This window comes from Blennius ocellaris (assembly GCF_963422515.1).
Source record: "Blennius ocellaris genome assembly, chromosome: 7".
NCBI lineage: Eukaryota > Metazoa > Chordata > Actinopteri > Blenniiformes > Blenniidae > Blennius > Blennius ocellaris.
In genome coordinates this window covers 20228222-20247360 of record NC_137656.1, presented here as the reverse complement: position 1 = coordinate 20247360, position 19139 = coordinate 20228222, and the positions used below count along the sequence as shown (strand labels likewise).

The window sequence follows — 19139 nt, the reverse complement described above, 5'->3', positions numbered from 1 at the left end:
GAGCTTTGTTTTTGTTTTTGTTTTTAAAACAGATAGTCGCTCTGCATATGTGCCCCTGTTTGTTTAGCCAGGCTGGTGTTAGAGGACATTTGTGAACCGGGCGTTAACGCAGTCAAGATGTTATTTGAGGTGTAGTTCGGAAGAGAGGAGGGATCGTGTTACGACACCAGATCAAGCTTCCTGAACAGCCCTGAGGTAACCGGAGCGGGGACGCAGAGGACGCTGAGGGAGGGTGGGAGCCACCGAGTTCAGGAAGACACAAAATAAAAAAAAAAAGGTCCCACAAGAGTTTTACTTGTGAACCTTTTCCACAAGGTGATTCGGATTAACTTTGTTGGGGGGATCGCAGAGGACTTTTCGCGATGTCTCTGGCCGAGCAGAGCCAGCAGTTCTACCCGACCAGCGTCCAGGTAACGGTGCATCAGGCTCGCGACCTGCGTGCGAAGGGGAAACATGGCTCCAACGACGCGTACGCGATCATCCAGGTGGCCAAGGACAAGTTCTCCACCTCCGTGGCCGAGAAGACGACGGCTCCGGTGTGGAAGGAGGAGGCGGCGTTCGACCTGCCGCTGTTTCACCCCGGGAACGCGGAGCGATGTACGCTGTACGTGACCGTGATGCACCGAGCCCAGGTGGGACTGGACAAGTTCCTGGGACAGGCTGTGGTCAACTTACTGGATCTGCATGACAACAAGTCCCGCAAAAAGATGGAGTGAGTGCATTTACTCTGCTGCGATTGTTGTGCATATGTCTGTTGTTGTTTTTCGTTGTCTTTAGATGTTCTATTGTAAATAAGGGCTGGACACAGGTGTCAAGTATTTGTGTCTGGGTCGCAGTACAAAAAGGTTTCGCCATCAACCCGATTGTCTTATAGAGTACACCTTCATTTTAAAGCCTGTCATAAACAAGCAGGACAGTTGGTTTAACTTAACCCTCATCACTCCCCCTCCCCCTCCGTTACAGGTATCCATTGAGATTACTCTGACCCGATGCTGCCTTTCCCCCCCTCTGAAACACATTTTCTTATTCTACTGACAGAGTCTAAACCGAGATAAAGACACGATGACAGCCACGCTACCCCAAGCTTTCCTGTGACCAAATATAGTCTTGTTTTGTTGTGTATGTGATGCTTTAAAACAATAAATTTACGAGAGGATTTGCTTCACGTTTCAGATTTGTCTCCATGGTAGCAGGATTATTTAATATTCAATAACAAACTATCAACATACCTTCTGTGGGTTACAAGCAAGCTTGTGCTTGATTCACATAGCACTCAGATGAGAGTTTGGATTCTGGCCAAAGTAAAACCACCAGCTCTGGTTACAAAGGGTTGATCTTCAACAGAAAGCTATTAAAAATGTTTGAATGTACTTGTATGATGAAACAGTTTCTAATTCATCCACAGAAATACTATTGTCATATGTTGCATTATGTTTCCTCTTTGGGGAGTTTTGACATTATGAAGCTACTGGATCCACAAATTAATGATTAATTATTGTCACTACTTTTTTTGTATATGTCACTTACAGTGCAGTTGAAGTTGGTTTAAAGAAAATAACCATAAACCAACGTGGTAATGGGCTGTCCTGTCCTCACCCACTTCTATTATCAGCTGCTTATTGTTATTAGTGGTGAAAGCAAAACATTGGGTTGCTAGGAAATGCATCTGACTGTTCTTCCTGACTTGTTTGCAGTTGTTGGGCAAACCCCAGACGCCTGGCTGCGACACGCACTTGATAAAGTGGTGTGATGTCAACGCCGTCGCTGTCAGTGAGATACAGCTCTCTGAAAATCACTTGTCACTTTACTGCCATTAATCTGCCACGTTCCATGAGGCTTTTGACGGAGTTACAATGGCCTTATTTGCATCCATTACACAAAACGGAATGACATCTGTGGGGTTGACGTAGCATGGGTGTAACGTGGATGGAACAGGAACCATAACAAAACTTTGTCTCGGTGTAGTGCTGAGAAAAATACACCCTCTTATGTAAGAGCACTTTTAAAAATAAGGTTTGAGTGAAATGGGCTCCATTCTGGTAAATCCTCCCAAGTGTGACCTTTAATTTTCCAGTGAGCTGTGGTCGAAAGCCGAGTGCACTGGAGGATTGACGGTTCTCAGTAATCCAAGGGCAGCGATGATGTAGTGAAAGGATGACTCCCCTCACTGAGTTATCAGAGAGGAAATAAAAAAAGGTCATCAAACAGTCATATCTGCAATGTTGTCTTAGTTTTTATGAGATCATGGCAAAGTTCAGTGCGTTTCCATGTCGTTCCCTAAGTCTTTTATCCCTGTTGTTTGCCTCACTCCCTCCCGGGCCTTGTGAGATCCAGTGTACAGGTCGGCGACTGGATGGTGTGTGTGGTGTTGGATTACTGTCTCATTGTGCTGATGCAATGTGCTAGAGACTTTGTTTTCCATCTGAAAGAGATCCCTATGGTTACTTCTAATACAATAGCGTAATTTTCATAGGAAATTAGGGCACAAGGGTTAGAATTTTATATAATTTTTCTTTACTGTCTTAATCAAATCTAAACATCTCTGTTTAACTTTGTCCTCCTGCAGGGAATATGTGTCGTAATCAACTTCAATCAATTTCAATGGCAGTAATTTCAGTCATTGATTACACTATGATTAATAGATAGTGTCATTTGTTTGTGTTTTTCTTTAAATCACAATCCTGGCCAATTGCTATCCCTCATAACGGCAGAAAAAACATTTTAAAGCTTCAATTTGATTCGTTTGTCTGTCCTGTTATCTAAAACATAAAGGGTTTCATAATATTTTCACAAACGTGTCAATTTCTTGAATGAAAAAAACCCCAAAACAGATTGCTGTTTTCCAATTTTGTGGTTGTTTTTGGCTATAATTTCCTTTACAAATCCTCAACAAGTATCAGCCAGATCATTATATAAATAAGCTGTTTTTTCGGGGTGAGTTTGGAAGAGTTATTCTGATGCTGCATTTTCACATTAGAGCCAGGAATACCTGATCACAGGAGCTGAATAAATGTCTCCTGGCTCTCGGCGCTGCAGTCGGGGCCATAGATCACTTCGAATTGTTGCAGGGCTGCTTCTCCAGAATGAAGTTTTTTTTCAACTCTGTGCTGCAGCATTGAGTTTATTACCACAAAGTAGAGCGCTGTCTTTAAATCATCATTACAGAACTCAAACTAAAATGCAATCTTTTTTTTTCTCCACATTTTAGTGAGTGAAATCAATATGTACAGCTATTCTGTGTTTTTGTATTTTTTCACGCTTTATGTATTTTATTGATGGTTGCTTCCGCTCACAGAATGAACATTGACTCCGTTGTTAATCATTATACATTCAGGAGAAGTAACTTTGACGGTTACCAGGAAACCTGTACAGCAGGATCAGCGAGCACGCGGCCTTTTATTTTAATGAAGACAATAGAAAACCCAAACGGCCTATGAATAACCACAGCTGTTGCAATGTGTCTTGCAGTCATCCGAACACGTCCTCATGTACTTGTTGTGAAGCAAAATAAAAAAAACATGCAAATTCTGGATTGACTTGAAAAGCTATCCTCATCTGTCTTTCTGGTTTGACATAGTTAGCAATTGTTTGACTTGGCACGCTTGGTTAAGTGTGGGAGTTGAGGAGAGTTTAATTTAGATTAGAGTAAAGCCTCCATTATGTGACAGACTGCGCAGCTCCTCCTTACACTTTTCAAAGTGCTCGAGGAATGCTGGTTCACTCCCATGCTTGTTTTCCTGACTCTTATTCCCATGAGAGTCTGTCTGGATGTCATGACTTGAGAATGGACGATCCGGGTTAGTGTCTGGTTAATACCACACCGTGGTTCGCCTTGGGAAAACAATGGTCTTGTTGCAGTTTGCCTCCCACACAAACCCACCAAATACTGTAAACGGTGAAAGAGATATTCTCACAATGACCTTTAAAACGCGTGTCAAAAAAGGGGAAAGGCTTGTCATAATGGGCACTTCTGTTGCTGAAATAATATCTAGAGTTTAGAATTGTTTCATACCGGTTCTTTACAGACAGCCTGTAGTGCAAAGACGTCATGTGGGGGTAGTCCGTACGTAGCTGAGTTTGTCAGGCTTTATCAGAGGTTGGCAGGGTATGACCAAAAAGAACTGGAACAAACTGTACACGAGTTAATAACCCTTATCAGACTCTGTACTTTAAGACGAAGAAAACACAAGAGCAGCACTCGAGGGATTGAAGACTTGGTCATGTTGTTCTGCATCGAACTGCAGTATGCTTAAGTTTTTCCTGATTCCTACAAAAACGAAATAAAAATCAAACATGGTCTGTAGTCGTCACAAATTTAACTGTGATGACTTTGTTTACATCATAATTGTATACAATTGAGTGAAATTGAACAAATCCAGTATTAAATGGTGGTCCAAAGGGAACCCTAATGCTTTGCCTGCTATGTGGTTGTCAAAATTCGATTGCATATGTCAAGTAAAAGCATATTAGGTCCCTTTCAAGAATGTTGCGCCAGCTTGGGGATGTGCTTTGCTGTGATGTTTTGGCAAATCAGAGATTGCAGGAGGAGTCTGCAGCCTTTCTTCGAGGCAAAGCTGTTGATTAAAAACACATTTTTGGAGCCATCATCTTTAAGCCCAATATGTTCCTTGGATCTGTGGTTGCTGTATTGACAAGTGCTCGTCACAGTGAGCAGACAGCAACTGAAAGAAAGAAGTCAAATGAAATGAAGAGGAAAAACAGATTGCTTCAGCTCATCTTGTGCTGTTTATGGAGATGTAGTGTGCACAGATGTGAAGGCAGAACTCTAATGACAAATTAATTTATCCCTCACATTGGGACACCTCAACTCTGACACCAAACTACGTGATCTAGATTAAAAAATTCTGATGAACAACCACAAACACAGTTCTAAAAATCTGTGACCTTGCAGACATTAATCTAAATGTACTCTTTGTGTCTTTTGCAGTTGGTTCAAGCTGGTGGACAAGTCTGGAAAACAAGACAAGGATCGTGGGGACGTGCTGCTAAACATCCAGTTTTTGAGAAACAACTTGTCAGCCAGCATGTTTGACCTCTCGATGCAGGACAAGCCTCGCTCCCGCATCTCCAAGTTGAAAGACAAAGTCCGTGGGAAGAAAAAGGACGGTTTCTCTGACTCTGCCTCAGCCATCGTGCCCCCTGTTAGCCAGGTGCTCACCGACAGTGAGGGAGAGGCAGACGCAAAGTCACTTAATATGTCTCCAGGGGGGAAAAAGAAATCCAAGCTCAAAACTCTCTTTGCCCCCAAATCAAACCTGCACCGTAACATTTCTCAGTCTTTGTCTACACTTGGTACACTCCCTGAAAAGAATTCATCTCTCAGTGGTAGCCGCTCCTCAGGCCTCAATATTGATTCACCTGAAGGTAATTGAACTTTTCTCTACTCCCTGGGCACTTTATTTTCCTTCTCTGTTGCACGTTGCAAAACAGTAACGTCTCAACTCTCTGTCTCTCCTCCCCCAGTGAAAAAGAAGTTCAAGTTCCTGGGACACAAGCGCTCGGGCAGCTCTGACAGCAAGGCGTCTCACAATCCGTTCTCCCTGCTGGGTCGCTCCAAGCAGAGCAACAGTGACCAGAACAGCGTGTGCATCAATGGCAGCCACGTGTACGCAGAGGAGAACGAGCCCAAGAGTGGATCCACGCTCAGTCTGAACAGCTCCGGCCAAGGCTCGGCGGAGGACGTCCGCAGGCACACGTCGGATTTCTCTGCAGATTCCTTTCAAAGCGCACCTTTACCCTCCTCAAGGAACGAGTCTGAAGACAAATCTCTGCAGGAACAACAGCACCATCAAGAGGAGCAGGAAAGAAGACAGGCAGAAGAAAGGCGCATAGCAGCGGCGAGGAAGCAGGAGGAAGAGGAGAAGTACAGGGCTGAGCTTGAGAGACTCAGGGAAGAAGAGGAGCACAGACTGCAAGAGGAACAGGAGCGGAAAAGGCGCTTTCTGGAGGATGAAGCAAGGAGAAAGGAAGAGGAAGAACGCCGGATTCTGGAAGCGGCGGAAACCCAGAGGCTTGAGGAGGAGCGTCGCCAAGCGGAGGAACGGAAACAGGAGGAGGCCTCCATGAGCGACAGGTTAACGTCCCTGTTTGGGATGATCAGAAAGAAGGAAGAGAAGAAGGAGGAGGTGCAGCCACAAACTAAAGAGGAGCACCAGCACACCACAAACCTTCACAGTGACACAATCGAGCCCAAACAAACAGTCCCCCCCTTCTCCAACCCATTTGAGGACATTTCCCTGAATTCAGACTCTCCTTTCAGCAGTAATGAAAATCAGAAATCCAGCCTCAACCAACAAACCCCGTCCACCACGGTCTTCCTGAACCGCACTGCAAAAGTGTCTGCTGTCAAACCCAGGTAGGCTTTTCTATGTCCATTTGTTTTCTGTTTGTAAATAATATTGCTCTGAAATAAATGTTGGGGCAAATGTAATACTATTTACTCTATGTAGTAAAACTTGCTTGAGAGAATTGGTGGTAATTTTAATTATTTTCATTTTAATTCAAGCCAAAGCATTCACCTCGTATCAAAAACAAGCTGGTTTCCTTCTTACCATGCTCCAGCAAGATGGGGTCTTCAGCTCGTAATTTAGAAAATGAACAACACGTCTCTCTAATCATTTATTTTTACTCTGTGCTGCGAGTTATGCAACTTTGTGTACTGCTTCGGCTCACAATGACTCGACCTTGTCAGAGTGTCATTTTACCAAAACCTCTGAATTCCACCCAGCGGCTGCCAAACACGTTGGACCAGTTTTGTGTCTGTGCTCATGAGAATGTGGGTGTGGCTTCTGCTGTTGGAGATGTTGTGGAACAAGTTACGGGCTGACCAGAGCTCACAGGGAGGGAATGAGCCTCGGCGTTTCTCGCTCTGTGTGGATGTTCGGGGCTGCTGAGTTAATTTTTGTTTTTTTAAATACTTTTCTGAGGTGGTGGGCTGGAATGGATGGGATTTTTCAAATATTTTGATCGGAATGGTAAGGGGATTGTGTTCGTCATGGCTGTTGTTGTCGTCTGTGTTTTCCAAAGTGTTGCATAGTTTGTTGCAGTAGTGTAATCAGTGCTGTAGATTTTCATATTCTGATGAAATGTTGAACTGCCTACGATTGACAAAGTGGGATAATATTTGTGTATAGTCACTCCTCAATGTGGGCAACCCAAAGCTAAGATTAGAAACAGCTTCCACAAGACACGTGTATATCAGAGGTTTTGCCTTCAGGTCGGTCATTAACATTGAACAGTGGCATGTATTGTTTGAAATCGATCGGCCATATTTAGCAATAGTTTATTTTATGGTAAAAAAAACAATACGTCTGATATAATAAATGTTATGCTCTCTTTGAAGTATTTAGTGAGGTTAGCGTTGCTTGCATTGAATTCTGGGCTGAAGGTCATAGTTTGTCTGGCCTTTGATGTATGAATGAATTGACATGCAATATTTTGGTTTAAATTGGTGACGGGCTGAAGACTGGTGAAAGTAGAAATGTTGTGGTCCCACTGACCTTTAGGCCTTTGTTTTCACTCCTTGGCAGATTGTCTCAGTCTTCGGATTCTGAAATCTCTGACTCTCAAACCCCAACTCAGCTGTCACCTTCCCCAAACGACTCTGAGCCCATCTTCTCGAGTACCCAGCCCGAATCCACCAATAGTTTCCTGGACCTCCACTCATCCCTCGCGCCACCAAATATAAGCCCATCTGTTTCTCCACGTGGAAGCACAGAGAATCTGTCCACTGCGGAATTGGAGCGATCAGAGAGTTCTGGGGAATCGTCACCCACCATGGCCGATCAGTGGAGAAGACCTGGTCATCCCCCTTTGTATTCAATACCAGAGGCCCAAACTGGAGGGGAAACGAAGAGCTCTGCATTTTTGGAGACAGATGGATTACAACATGATAAAAAACTCTCTCTGCCACTTCCTGATTATGAAACCCTCTTTCCTCAGAAGAGACACGGTGTGCAGGGGCAAACTCGATGGGACCATCTCATTGCAGAGGTCAATCAGAGACACAGGGAACTTCCTCCTGAGCTGATGGGTCCAGAGATGAGTGTGGATGGCCCAGTAGATCGCAATGCTAGTCCTACCTCTTCCAGACCTGAGGAGAGATCTGCACTGGGCTTTTATAAAACACACTCCAGTGACACTAAACCTGTGTCGACAAAGAAAACAGCAGCCCCGACTCCACCAAAACCAGACAGATCTCCATTTCCTGAACCAGATTCCAGTCCAGTCAGCCCTAATCCATCTGCAGTTTCTGAAAAAACAGACACAAGAAGGGCGGTGAGTCCTTCACTTGCACCGGCTCCTCCGCCCAGACCGTCCAGCCAAACGGCCCTGGAAACAAGTGCATCGGACGACCAAAAGCAAGCAGGAGTCACCGTCAACAAAGACACACCCACAGCTAAACCCAGACAAAGGGTTAGTGGCCCAGGGCCAACACAGCTACAAGAACCTCTTGTGATTAGTAACAGCCAAACTCTGCCCAGTTTAAGTGAGAGCAGGGAAAATAAAAAGGATAGCTTTGTAGAGTTTGACCCATTCCCTAGTAATGACCTGCTTTCCGAAGACCCATGGGCGTCGCCGAGAGAGAGCCAGAAAGTGACTGACGGTTTGACTGGCAATGTACAGACGGAGCACAGACCTATAGATCGAGGGATGACGCCAGATGATCTTGATAACATTTTCAATCAAGACAAACCGACGCATTCCCTCACCAGTTTCAATGGCGGCGATTCCATTAAAAACAGTCCGTCCAGCCTTAAGGAGGACGTTTCCAAGCAGTTTAGTGCCGCTTTCCAACGAAAAAATTCACAAAAAGGAAGGAGGAGTTTTACACACTTGACCCACTCGGATAAGACTTCCACGTCTCAACAGGAACCTGCGACTAGAGACGGCGCAACCTCACCCACCGCCAATCAAGATTCCTCCACGAGCACGTCCGTCACGCTGCAAGCTGATGAAAAGACGCAAAGCAATTCTTATGGCGGTGTTGATCTATTTGGAGCTCCGCCTTTGACTGTCCCCTCAACTCTGACAGCATCGGATGAATTTCCGCCCCAGGAGGAAAGCTTATCTGGGGGAAAGTCGCATTTGCGAGCGTGGGGCTCACCTTCCGAGTTTCAGGCTGTCAATTCTGAGAATAGCAATGGAAGTGATCTAGTCTTATCTGCACGCAGGTGAGATTGAACAGGTTATTTACAACGTATGCGCTTGTGGACTCTTTCCTCTTAATTTACACGTGGACATGGTGCATTGCACATGGTGCTGTAGTGTTGGGAGGAAAATGGATGGCTGGGATTTATCTTTGGTGTTGCTGTTTTGGAAGCTGGGATTTCTTGGCCATTTCCTTCACGCTGAGTTTAACTCAATCACAATGAAATGATTTGGCAAAAGCACAAAAAAAAAACCCACAATTTTATGATTTTTGTTTTCTTCTTTCTAATGAATTCATTTTTTTTTTTTATATATATATGATATATGAATATATATTTCTGTGCTGGACTAACTTGCAGTGGATGTAGATGTAGAAGGTTTTCTAAAAATGTGTGCAATTTGCTTTACAGGCCTCATCCTGTGAAGCCCTTGAGCTCAGCTGAGACTCAGCATCCCTTCAGTGCCCCCGCTGGTAGAGACACAAAGGTCCGGGACGTCGCTGCAGGAAGGATTAAGGTACTGTCTTGTAGAGATACTGGACCTGGAGTGCAGAATGACATCTGAGCTAGAAGACATTAACACCAGTGATCTTGGATCATAGCCTGTATAATGGAATTTTGCAAGTTTGATATTCTGGAATGAATCCCTTGTAAAACAGTTGTTTTAAAGAGAAATATTGACTATTTGTCAATCGACTTGTATCTGAATTGTTGTGACAAGCTGTTACTTAAAATAGCATGTTGACCCAAAAACAAGTTCTCCTCTTGTGCTGTTTTTCCTCTCAAATCTGCATTTGGCCCGAGGATAGCCGAGCAAAAGAATTAGCAAGCTGTTTATGAATAGTAATTGTATTTTGTTATGTAGTAGAGTACATGCAGCAATCATGTTGTAATTAGAGGGCAATGCACTCTATTCACTCCTCTTCACTCTCCTCAGGTGGGAGACTCGGTGGAAACCGGACCCTACACTCAGCTGACGCAGGAGGAGCTCATCACGCTGGTGGTGAAGCAGCAAACCGATCTCTCCATCAGAGATGCCAAGATTACGGAACTTGAAGAGTACATAGATAATCTGCTGGTGCGCGTGATAGAGGAGCAACCCACCATCCTGCAGGCACTCAAGATTCCCAAGCCAATATGAGGAGAGGCTCCCTGGAGGGAAGAAAGCCCCACTGGAGGGTTAATCTGTGTCTTTGTCATGTTGTATAAAATGACGTGTCTCTGTGGCGGTCTTGGAGCATATGCACTTTTTTTTTTTTTTAATCTTTGGCTTGAGAGTGCTGGAAAATCATCTGACATACTTTATGAATATGTATTAATTAAAATCAAGCAAGTAAAAAGTCTTCATGTAAGCAAATGAATGTATTTTTCTGACACTAAGATAACACAGTTTGCTTTAGAAATGTGTTACATTATTAATCTATTCAATGTTATGACGTGTGTACAATACTTGATGAAAGTCTGGCTTGAGCTTTAATATACTGCGGAGAGAAGTATAGCTTTCTTTAAACTTGTCTTAATTTTTTTTTTCTTCCAACCTTTACACTGAGCTCTGTGTAGCTGGTTGCCTTGCGATGAACGATCATACACATGTGTACGGCCTTTTCACGTTCTTGCATGTTTTACTCAAGTCCTATTTTTTATTGTCCTCGTCCCTCCTTTGCACCCGTATATTTTGAAATGGAATACATGACACGGTATTGCCACACTTGAATGTCATCCAGCCCGTATAAAGGTATTGTGCCTTCAGAGAGCTCATTCAGCCATTACGGAAACAAGTAGCTCAGATGTACTGTACCTACTTTAAACTGTACGGTAATTACTGCTTTTTCCTCCTCCTCTATGGTCGTCATGAAGCCTCTTGGCCTTGTACCGAAAATGTCATGCAAATAATTGTACAGAATCACGTTCTTCTAAAAATAATATTAGGCTTTGATCACTGTGATGCTTGGGTTGTATTTGTAAAACTTAAAGTGATAATCAAAGATGATAATCAGAGAATTGTAACAACCAGCCTTTAACAACAGGGAGGAATGCCTTTACAGACGAGAACTGTTTGGTGTCTTGGTACAAATCACAGCAATATGAATTTTGAGAAAGTACAATACTGTGCCTTCAATTCTTTTTTTATGTATTGAGAGTTGTTGGCTACCTCTTTGTTTCCTCTGTAATTGGTGTGTTATTGTACTGCAAGTGTACAGCCTGAAAGATTGTCTGACAAACAAAAAAGTGATCCAGATGTATATGTCCGAGAGCACAGCAATATGCTTTTATTTGAAATAAAGACACTAATAATGTCACATGTGGTTATTCTGTATTTATAAAGAAGAAAAAAATGACCCAGAGCTTGTTTAATGTATTCACTGCAATTCAGACCAGATTTCCATGCAGGCGAACATGTTTTTACAATATGTTCTTATCAGGGATTAACTCATTGTTCATAATTAAAACAGGCCATCAAATGTAAAAGGGTAAAAAAAAAAAAAAAATTCTTTTCAATTTACAAGCTGAGATGAATCTCTAACATGGATTTACAAATATAAACACTGGTTGTCAACTTTTGTTTTTACAAACAATTAATTGAATCACAAGAAATTAATGGTGTGTGCATGTGTGTGTGTGCATGTGTGTGTGGTCATAAATGGCTCCATTGAAATTGCACGGACTTTAAGCGCCTTCCATAATGTCTGTGAAATTACATGAAGCCTCTTGTAGCTTTCAGCTGCAGGATACAGAATACAGTGTTCGTCTGGCGGGTGGAACGTTTTTAAAGTGCATTGAAAACAAACATGACTTTACCAAATCTATACAACTGATAAGAGCCTGTCTGATAACTGTCTGACCGAAACCACGTCTCCACTTTATGTCCCAACGCCTCGCCAATGAAGCTACGGTTCTCACCATCCCGGAGCGTAACATCTTCATGGCTGCCTCAAAGTCATTTCAAGTTGTCCATTGGTGTTCAGGATTGTTGATCATCATGGAACCACAACAGATGATAGTACTTACATGTTTGCTTCAGCAAGGTGTTCTTGACAGCTATTACCAACTGAGTTGAGCTCATCTTGTGTATTTAGAGCCTCACTTAGCATGACTTTTCAAATACTATGAAGTGATTTATCTAAACCATTGTGTAAACCATATATGTGCTGTAGAAACACACACAAAAAACCCCCTGAACATTTGCATGTCTGGTTTATCAGCCACAAAAGAAATGGATGAAGAAGAATTTCATTTAATGACAATATAAATGTAAATATCGATTTTGTTACATAATTAATCTTTGATGTGTTTTTTTCATATCATATTTTGCCTTCATAAGTCATTCATCTAGTCTTCATCTATTTTATGATTTTTTTCATACGAGACAAAAATATTTAGCCATGAGTATATTTTGATTTGTACGTGTCCTGTGATGTTACAATGTTTTTGGGGGCATCTTTTCAGGACACCAGGCTGCACAGAAATCCAGTCTTGTTTTCTAATATCCCCAAATGTGAGTTGCAATAGTATGTTATCAATCTTTTCTATTGTTTACGTTCCAATATTTTGAGAGATTTCACATGATAAAGTTCAGGGATTACTTATCCACCCAGATGACCTGAGAGCCTCCTCAGTGTAAAGCCAGAGGGATTGAGGATGAGGTAGATGTGCATGTAAATGCCAGTAATGAACAGAGCCTGGCGAATTTCCAGTGCGGAGTGGAGTGAACGGTTCATCTGACTTTTGGTTATCGTTTAGCCATCTTTCACTGCAGCCAGCAGGAGCAGGTAGACAGCAACAAAGATGAGTCTTAATGTAAAAATCTATGTTAAATCGCATGGCTTTATGTCAACGAGACCCTAAGACTTTCTACTGGCTAACAAATATAGAATACATACATATATACATATATAGATATCGACCATGCAGGGCACTGTTGTTGTTGTTGTTGGATTAGCATTGTGGGTGTGGTATTACACAAAAATACTACTTCTGGATCAATAATTGTATTTCTTACAGTTGTCTTTTCTAACACAGTATGTCGCGCATCATTTGGCTTCATTAAGAGCAGGCTAGATTATCACACAGACGTACAGTCGGACTCCTTCCTGCCTTATTCTACCTGAATGTTGTGAAAAATAAAACCACTAAAGTCGCAGGGCCGGGCATTCCTGGTGCTGCATGTTTTCAGTAACCCCCTGCTGCAACACACCTGAGTTTAATGACTGCATCATGATGAAGCTCTGCAGAAGGCCTGATGAACGAGTTAATCGTTGCTCTCAGCTGTGTTGAAGTGAGGACCGGATTGAAGCCGTGCAGGACCGCAGCCCCTCGAGGACCACCGCTACGGAGGTTCACAAAACCACACTGGCTGTGGCGCAGTTGTTGGCCGAAATGCCGATGCGGCGGCGACACGTGAACATCTTGCGGAGCTCCGCGCGGAAGCGGTCGTGCAGCCAGGCGTAGAGGAAAGGGTTACAGCAGGATGAGCTCATGGCACAAAGGTGACACAGCAACTGGATGAGCAGAAAGTAGCGCTTGTCAATCAGGTCGATGTCAATGTCACGCAGGATGTTGAAGACGCTGATGGGCATCCAGCAGATGCCGAACGCCGCCACCACCAGGCTGACCAGCCGGAAGGTCTTCCGTTTGCGCATCCGCTGGGCCTCCGCCTGGCTCTGGGTGTGGTGGCCCGGCACGACGCAATTCCGCAGCTTGACGGAAATGCACAGGTAAGAGATGCAGAGCGCCGACAGGGGCAGGACGTATGTGATGAAGAGTTGGCTGTATGCGTAAGCCAGCCTCTCCCTCTCCTGGCCCATCCAGAACTCCTCGCAGATGGTGAAGCCTTCGTTCCGAAACTCCACGTGGTAAGTGTGAGCCACAGCCGGAGCCACCAGGCCACAGGAGAGCAGCCAGATCCCTGACAGAAGGTAGGTGCATGCCAAGACTGAGATTCGCTTCTTCAGAGGGTGCACTGTGGCGTAATATCTGAGAAGAATCAAGGCTCAGAATTAAAAAGAGAGCAGAAAACACATTATACATTTTTGTTGATTGCTAAATAGCAATGATTTGTCACAATACTGACGGCAATGAAATTATCGTAGAATGAAAGGTATCAAAGATGCCACAGGCCAAAAAAAACCCCAATCAATCCATAGAGTTCCCTCCCAAAGAAGCACAAAGTCCAATTGAGGTTTGCAACTGCAAGGTCACCAGGTTTGTGCTACTGAGTCATATTTATCTATTCATCCATCTTCTATACCAGTTTTACCCAGCTTAGAGCTTACATAGGAGTCATTTTCTTATCATATAAATCGACCCCCATGTGTTTCATGCTCAATCCAGACAGATTTACATTTCTATGTGCTCAGATGAGATTAGTGCATAATATCTCTTCAAAGCTAGATTCTTTTCATTTCTCAGTACCCATTGAAGAGATCCTATTGACAGGCAAGTCATAATGCAATGTGCCAGAATACAGAGTTTCAATGCCCTCCTCCACTCATGTGGAGGCTTTGAATTTCCATTAAAAGTCCTGGAAACAAAGCAGCACTTCAAAATCTGCCATCCTCCAAACGTCTATAGCACTACGCTTGAAAAGAGTGCAGAGAAGAGTTCAAGACTTGTTATCAAATTATAATTTGATCCACAGAATCATTTGAATTTCACCTTAGTTGCCTATACATTTCAGTGGGTTGTGCATTATGCGCTCTGCCTTCCTTGGAAGTCCCTGTCACAGTGACTTGAGAATCAACATCCAGGTACCGTCTCATGTGCATTATTGGGCACTTTGTGCCACATTTATTGTGACTGGGTTCTGTGCAACATGAATACTGTATTTAAGTACAGTTTCTAAAAGGGTAACTCAAGCTATTTGAATAAATTCCCCGAGCTCAAACACCTCTCTGCTTTTCCCACGGATGATTCGTGCAGATAACGCTCAGCAGAAATCCTCACGAGATCTTTGCTTTTCTTTACTTACCTGTCCACACCAATGGCAGTGAGAGTGAAGACCGACACGTACACCGTCACCGGCTGGATGAGGTACACCAAATAGCACATGAATCGGCCGAAGACCCAGCCGTGTGGGTTGAAGGCGTAGGCCAGCGTGAAGGGGACGCACGTGGCACACATAAGCATGTCGGAGAAAGCCAGGTTTCCAATGAAAAAGTTGGTGACGTTGTGCATCTTGCGCGTTCGGCAAATGACATAGAGGAGCAGGTAGTTGCCAAAAACGCCCACCAGAGCCACCAGAGTGTAGCAGGGTATGATGAGCAGTTTAAAAGACTGCAGCAGCTCCACGCCGACAATCTGGGGACTGCGCTTTGAGGAGCCGTTCTGCAGCGCCACCTCAAACACCTTCCTGCTGTCGGTGCCATTGGCATCGGGCATCACACATGGAGGGGTGAGTTCGACTGCCCAGCCACTGCCTGTGTCCTCCATCCCGAGAGGATGGCGTCAATCTGGAATCAGTAAAGTAGTGATTACAATATAATACATGTCATGTTTTCATGGTGAAGTGTAAAACACAAACTGGAAAAAAAAGACACGCCCTATGACGATTATGTCACATCATTACAAATAACACAAGTGTTTCTTCTTATTACAATCAGCTGAGGATGAGCCAGTTGATCACTGAAGTTCATGTAGCTGTGATGAAGTCTCTTCCACTTCCACTTCTGAACAGATACTAACTGCCTTTTGTGTTTTATCCCTGGATGATGAAGACTGAGGTTGCAATGTGAGATTTGAGTGAATCCAATCTCCTTGATCAAAAAAGGAGTTTCAACACGAACATTCCACGGTGAAGCAAACGCTGCATGACTCAGATGATCTCCAGCATCTGTCTTTTCACCGTGCGCTTGTATTATTCACGTGCAGCGCAGAGCAAGCATAGACTGCTTGAGTTCAGTTCAGCTGAAAACATGGAAGAGAAAGTATCGACACTCCCAAAAAGCATTTGAACTCGTTTCATGTATTGACGTAAATAATGCGCGTGCGCGCACGCACGCACGCACACACGCCACTTTCATTAAGTAAAAAGGAACAAAATCAAAATAATTGCTGTTAGAGAACTGAGTGACATTTGCGCGCAAGAAATGTGCACGATAATAATGGCAAGTAATGTCATATTCGCACACAAAATCGCATTCTCGCCTTCTAACCAATTTCCTCTGCAAAAAGTGCGACATTTTCATGACATTGATGGGTCTAAATGGGGCTGATCGCTTTTCCCTCAGCAGAATGCAAACCATGTAGGCTCCGTCATCAGGGATGAAAAAAATATTCTTAAAACGAGATACAGAAATGGGGAAAAAAAAAAAAAAAAAAAAACGAGATGTAGTTAAATAGCAACTGTTCAGATTTAGAAAAAGTGTTTTGTCACGCTCACCATCAGTCACTTTCAACCACAAACCTCCTAATTCAGGCATCAGTGAGTAACTTGAGTTTGTTGTCGCTTTTGGAGCGATTGTTTGATCAAATCCCACCTCTCTCTCTTCCCAAAGCTCAAATATTCTAGACATCGACTTCATGACAATCTTTCTTCAAATGAAAAGTAAAACCGATATTTTTTGCATTAGAAACAGGAAAACAAAGCAGCGCACCCACCTTAGTTTTTTTTTCAGATGCAGAGGAAAGGCGCAGAGAATATCCTGCGCGTCGCGTCCGTGCGCCTCAGCGAGAAACGCTTATAACACGGATGGGAGAATATGGGTTTCTGAGAAGCCACTAAAGTCATGCATCCTCTACACGAAGCTTTCATTAGCCACGATAGACGTTCTAATTATCCTTGCGGTGGTCCGCGTTAAGAGAGTGTGTGTTGCCAGGAGATCAACAGGTGCGCGCCAGCGACTGTTGGAGATGGTCCGCCTATATATATGTGCTGAGAAGCTGACGGACAGCTCTGAGGTCTGAGGACAGGACTTTCTGACGCGTTTGTCTCTGTGCAAAATACCTGAACCTATAAACCACGTGCAAAGAGAAAACATTCGCAAGGAGCTCTCAGAAACTAATACAGGTGCCTGCAAAATCCTTTTATATAGAATATACCGCTTGATCTATGTCCGTATGTGTGAGTCTAGTGTTATACGTAAGTTACCCCTGCAGGGTTTGCAAAAAACATCCCTCAGCACCTGACTATGTGTGTTAAATCATCCACTACAATATAAAAGAACAATGACTCTATATTTAAACATTCTTTTCATTCACAAAATGACGTTTTCTGGTAATACAGCCCAAAAGGGGACATTGATTGTTTGAGCTGAGGTCTCCTCCCCAGTCGCTCCACTGCTTACCCAGTGGCTCTTCTATGGTATCAAATGTTTGCAAAAGGGACACGGGGTCTGACTGATAAGGAGGTGTGAGCCAAGCCTTAATATTGAGTAGCCTTTGTGAGGAGAACACTTACAGATGGAGCCGCCAGGCAGGATGCTTCAGTGAACAAACGGACTCATTTTGTTTCGAACAAAGCAGAAGCAAGTCCGTCATTGTGTGCAGCTGCTAGATTGGGGATCAACCGGCTGACGCAGAGCCTGAGGCCCAGGGCTAGAAAAAGAGACCCTGGTGTGATGTTCACAACACATGTTGTATACTCACTATGTCTGAGGTGTCAGGAAATTCATTTGAAGGGCCAATTGTTCTGTAATTGTTGTAATCACTTGAGGTTAACTTACTCCACTCATCTTCCTGCATGGAGGCAATAACGCAGCCCCCAGGTCCCCATTCGCAGGATTTCCGATATAAATAAGCCACATCTTATTCCAAAGATTACTGAAAGGTGCCAAAACACTGAGCTGTAGAAAGTACAATGCAGTACACAATAAACACAATGTACTCGCAATTATACAGCGACAATGAAATATACCTAAACAAATATTAAAACTGTGTTAAACATGCTCATAGTAAAATCTCATTCTTTCTTTTTTTATTTTGCAGAGCTGGTATTTCTCCTGTTTCCTTTGTATGGCTTCATCTTCCTCCTTTTGCAAACCTGCTCCTCGACCGTCTGCATTTACCTGCACACACATGCCCAATGTGAGATTGGGCACAACGGTTTAACCCTGAAAGAGTAAATTCATGCTTGTGGGAGTGTTTTGGTTCTGTGAATTGGGAATTACACAACTCTGTTCATATAACCTTCACATTCATCCCCTGAGGATTCAGCCACAGTCGGGAAGATGAACAGGGACAATTACAAACCCTTTCCAGTCTTAGTTGTGTCTTTTAAGTGAAGGGAATACAGTTGGTGAGGCTGAGCGATCTCCACTGTCACACACTGGGGAAAACGTTGCTCTAGCCAACAACTTGCAAACAAAATACAGTTAGACTTTTAACTTGAATTGATGACTCGCCGTGAGAGCTGTGAAGACTTGGTGGTCATTGTACCAGGACTTATATTACCATTCTGAGCCTTCAGAACAATTTCTTCTTTCAGAAGCTTTGAAAATTATGTTAGTTTCATAACTTTTTCTCCACGATTGTTAAAGCCAAGTCTCAATGTGGCAGAATGTTTTCTCCTTGTTGAATCAATAGGAAAGACTTCGGGGGTGAGATAAAAGACAAGACAGCCTTTCAAAAGGGAACACGATCGTGGATTGATGAAGAGTTTAGGATTCATCTCACATTTTGCAGACTTTTCTGTGTTTTCAATCTCACCGTGCTAAGTCTGTAAAGTTTTGTACGCTACAAAATCACTGATGATCTGTCATTAACAGAGAAAAGTCATTTCAAATCAATCCCTTTTTATTTATAGCACCAAGTACAACACTGTCATTTCAAGGCACTTTTACAGAGAAAAACTATTAGAATACGACAGTCTCAGTTTAAGACTTTTCTGTTTAATAAAGTGTATTGGTTCAGACCATTTTCTGAAGCTGCTTTAGGTTTAGACTGAGAGACCATTGCTGGACTTGGCGTTTTTCGTCTTCCACTCCACATACAGTGATTCTCTTACATGTCATTGTTTGTCTCCTGGAGCCTGTG

General features: G+C 43.3%; 2 protein-coding genes across 2 annotated transcripts; one reads left to right on the top strand and one right to left on the bottom strand.

Annotated features, from left to right (window-relative positions):
• The first annotated feature begins 181 nt into the window (after positions 1-181).
• rab11fip1a (RAB11 family interacting protein 1 (class I) a) lies at positions 182-11632 on the top strand. The gene is made up of 5 exons (XM_080499746.1): positions 182-712; positions 4949-5385; positions 5485-6376; positions 9582-9687; positions 10108-11632. The coding sequence occupies exons 1-5, from the start codon at positions 363-365 to the stop codon at positions 10309-10311; spliced, it is 1989 nt and encodes a 662-aa protein (XP_080355872.1). The 5' UTR covers positions 182-362; the 3' UTR covers positions 10312-11632.
• A 1875-nt stretch (positions 11633-13507) lies between these two features.
• prlhr2a (prolactin releasing hormone receptor 2a) lies at positions 13508-15605 on the bottom strand (the record flags this gene model as incomplete). The annotated part of the gene is made up of 2 exons (XM_080498834.1): positions 15139-15605; positions 13508-14144 (listed from the first exon to the last, which is right to left on the bottom strand). Exons 1-2 carry the CDS (start codon positions 15597-15599, stop codon positions 13508-13510), a joined length of 1098 nt encoding a protein of 365 aa, XP_080354960.1. The 5' UTR covers positions 15600-15605.
• Positions 15606-19139: the final 3534 nt, after the last annotated feature.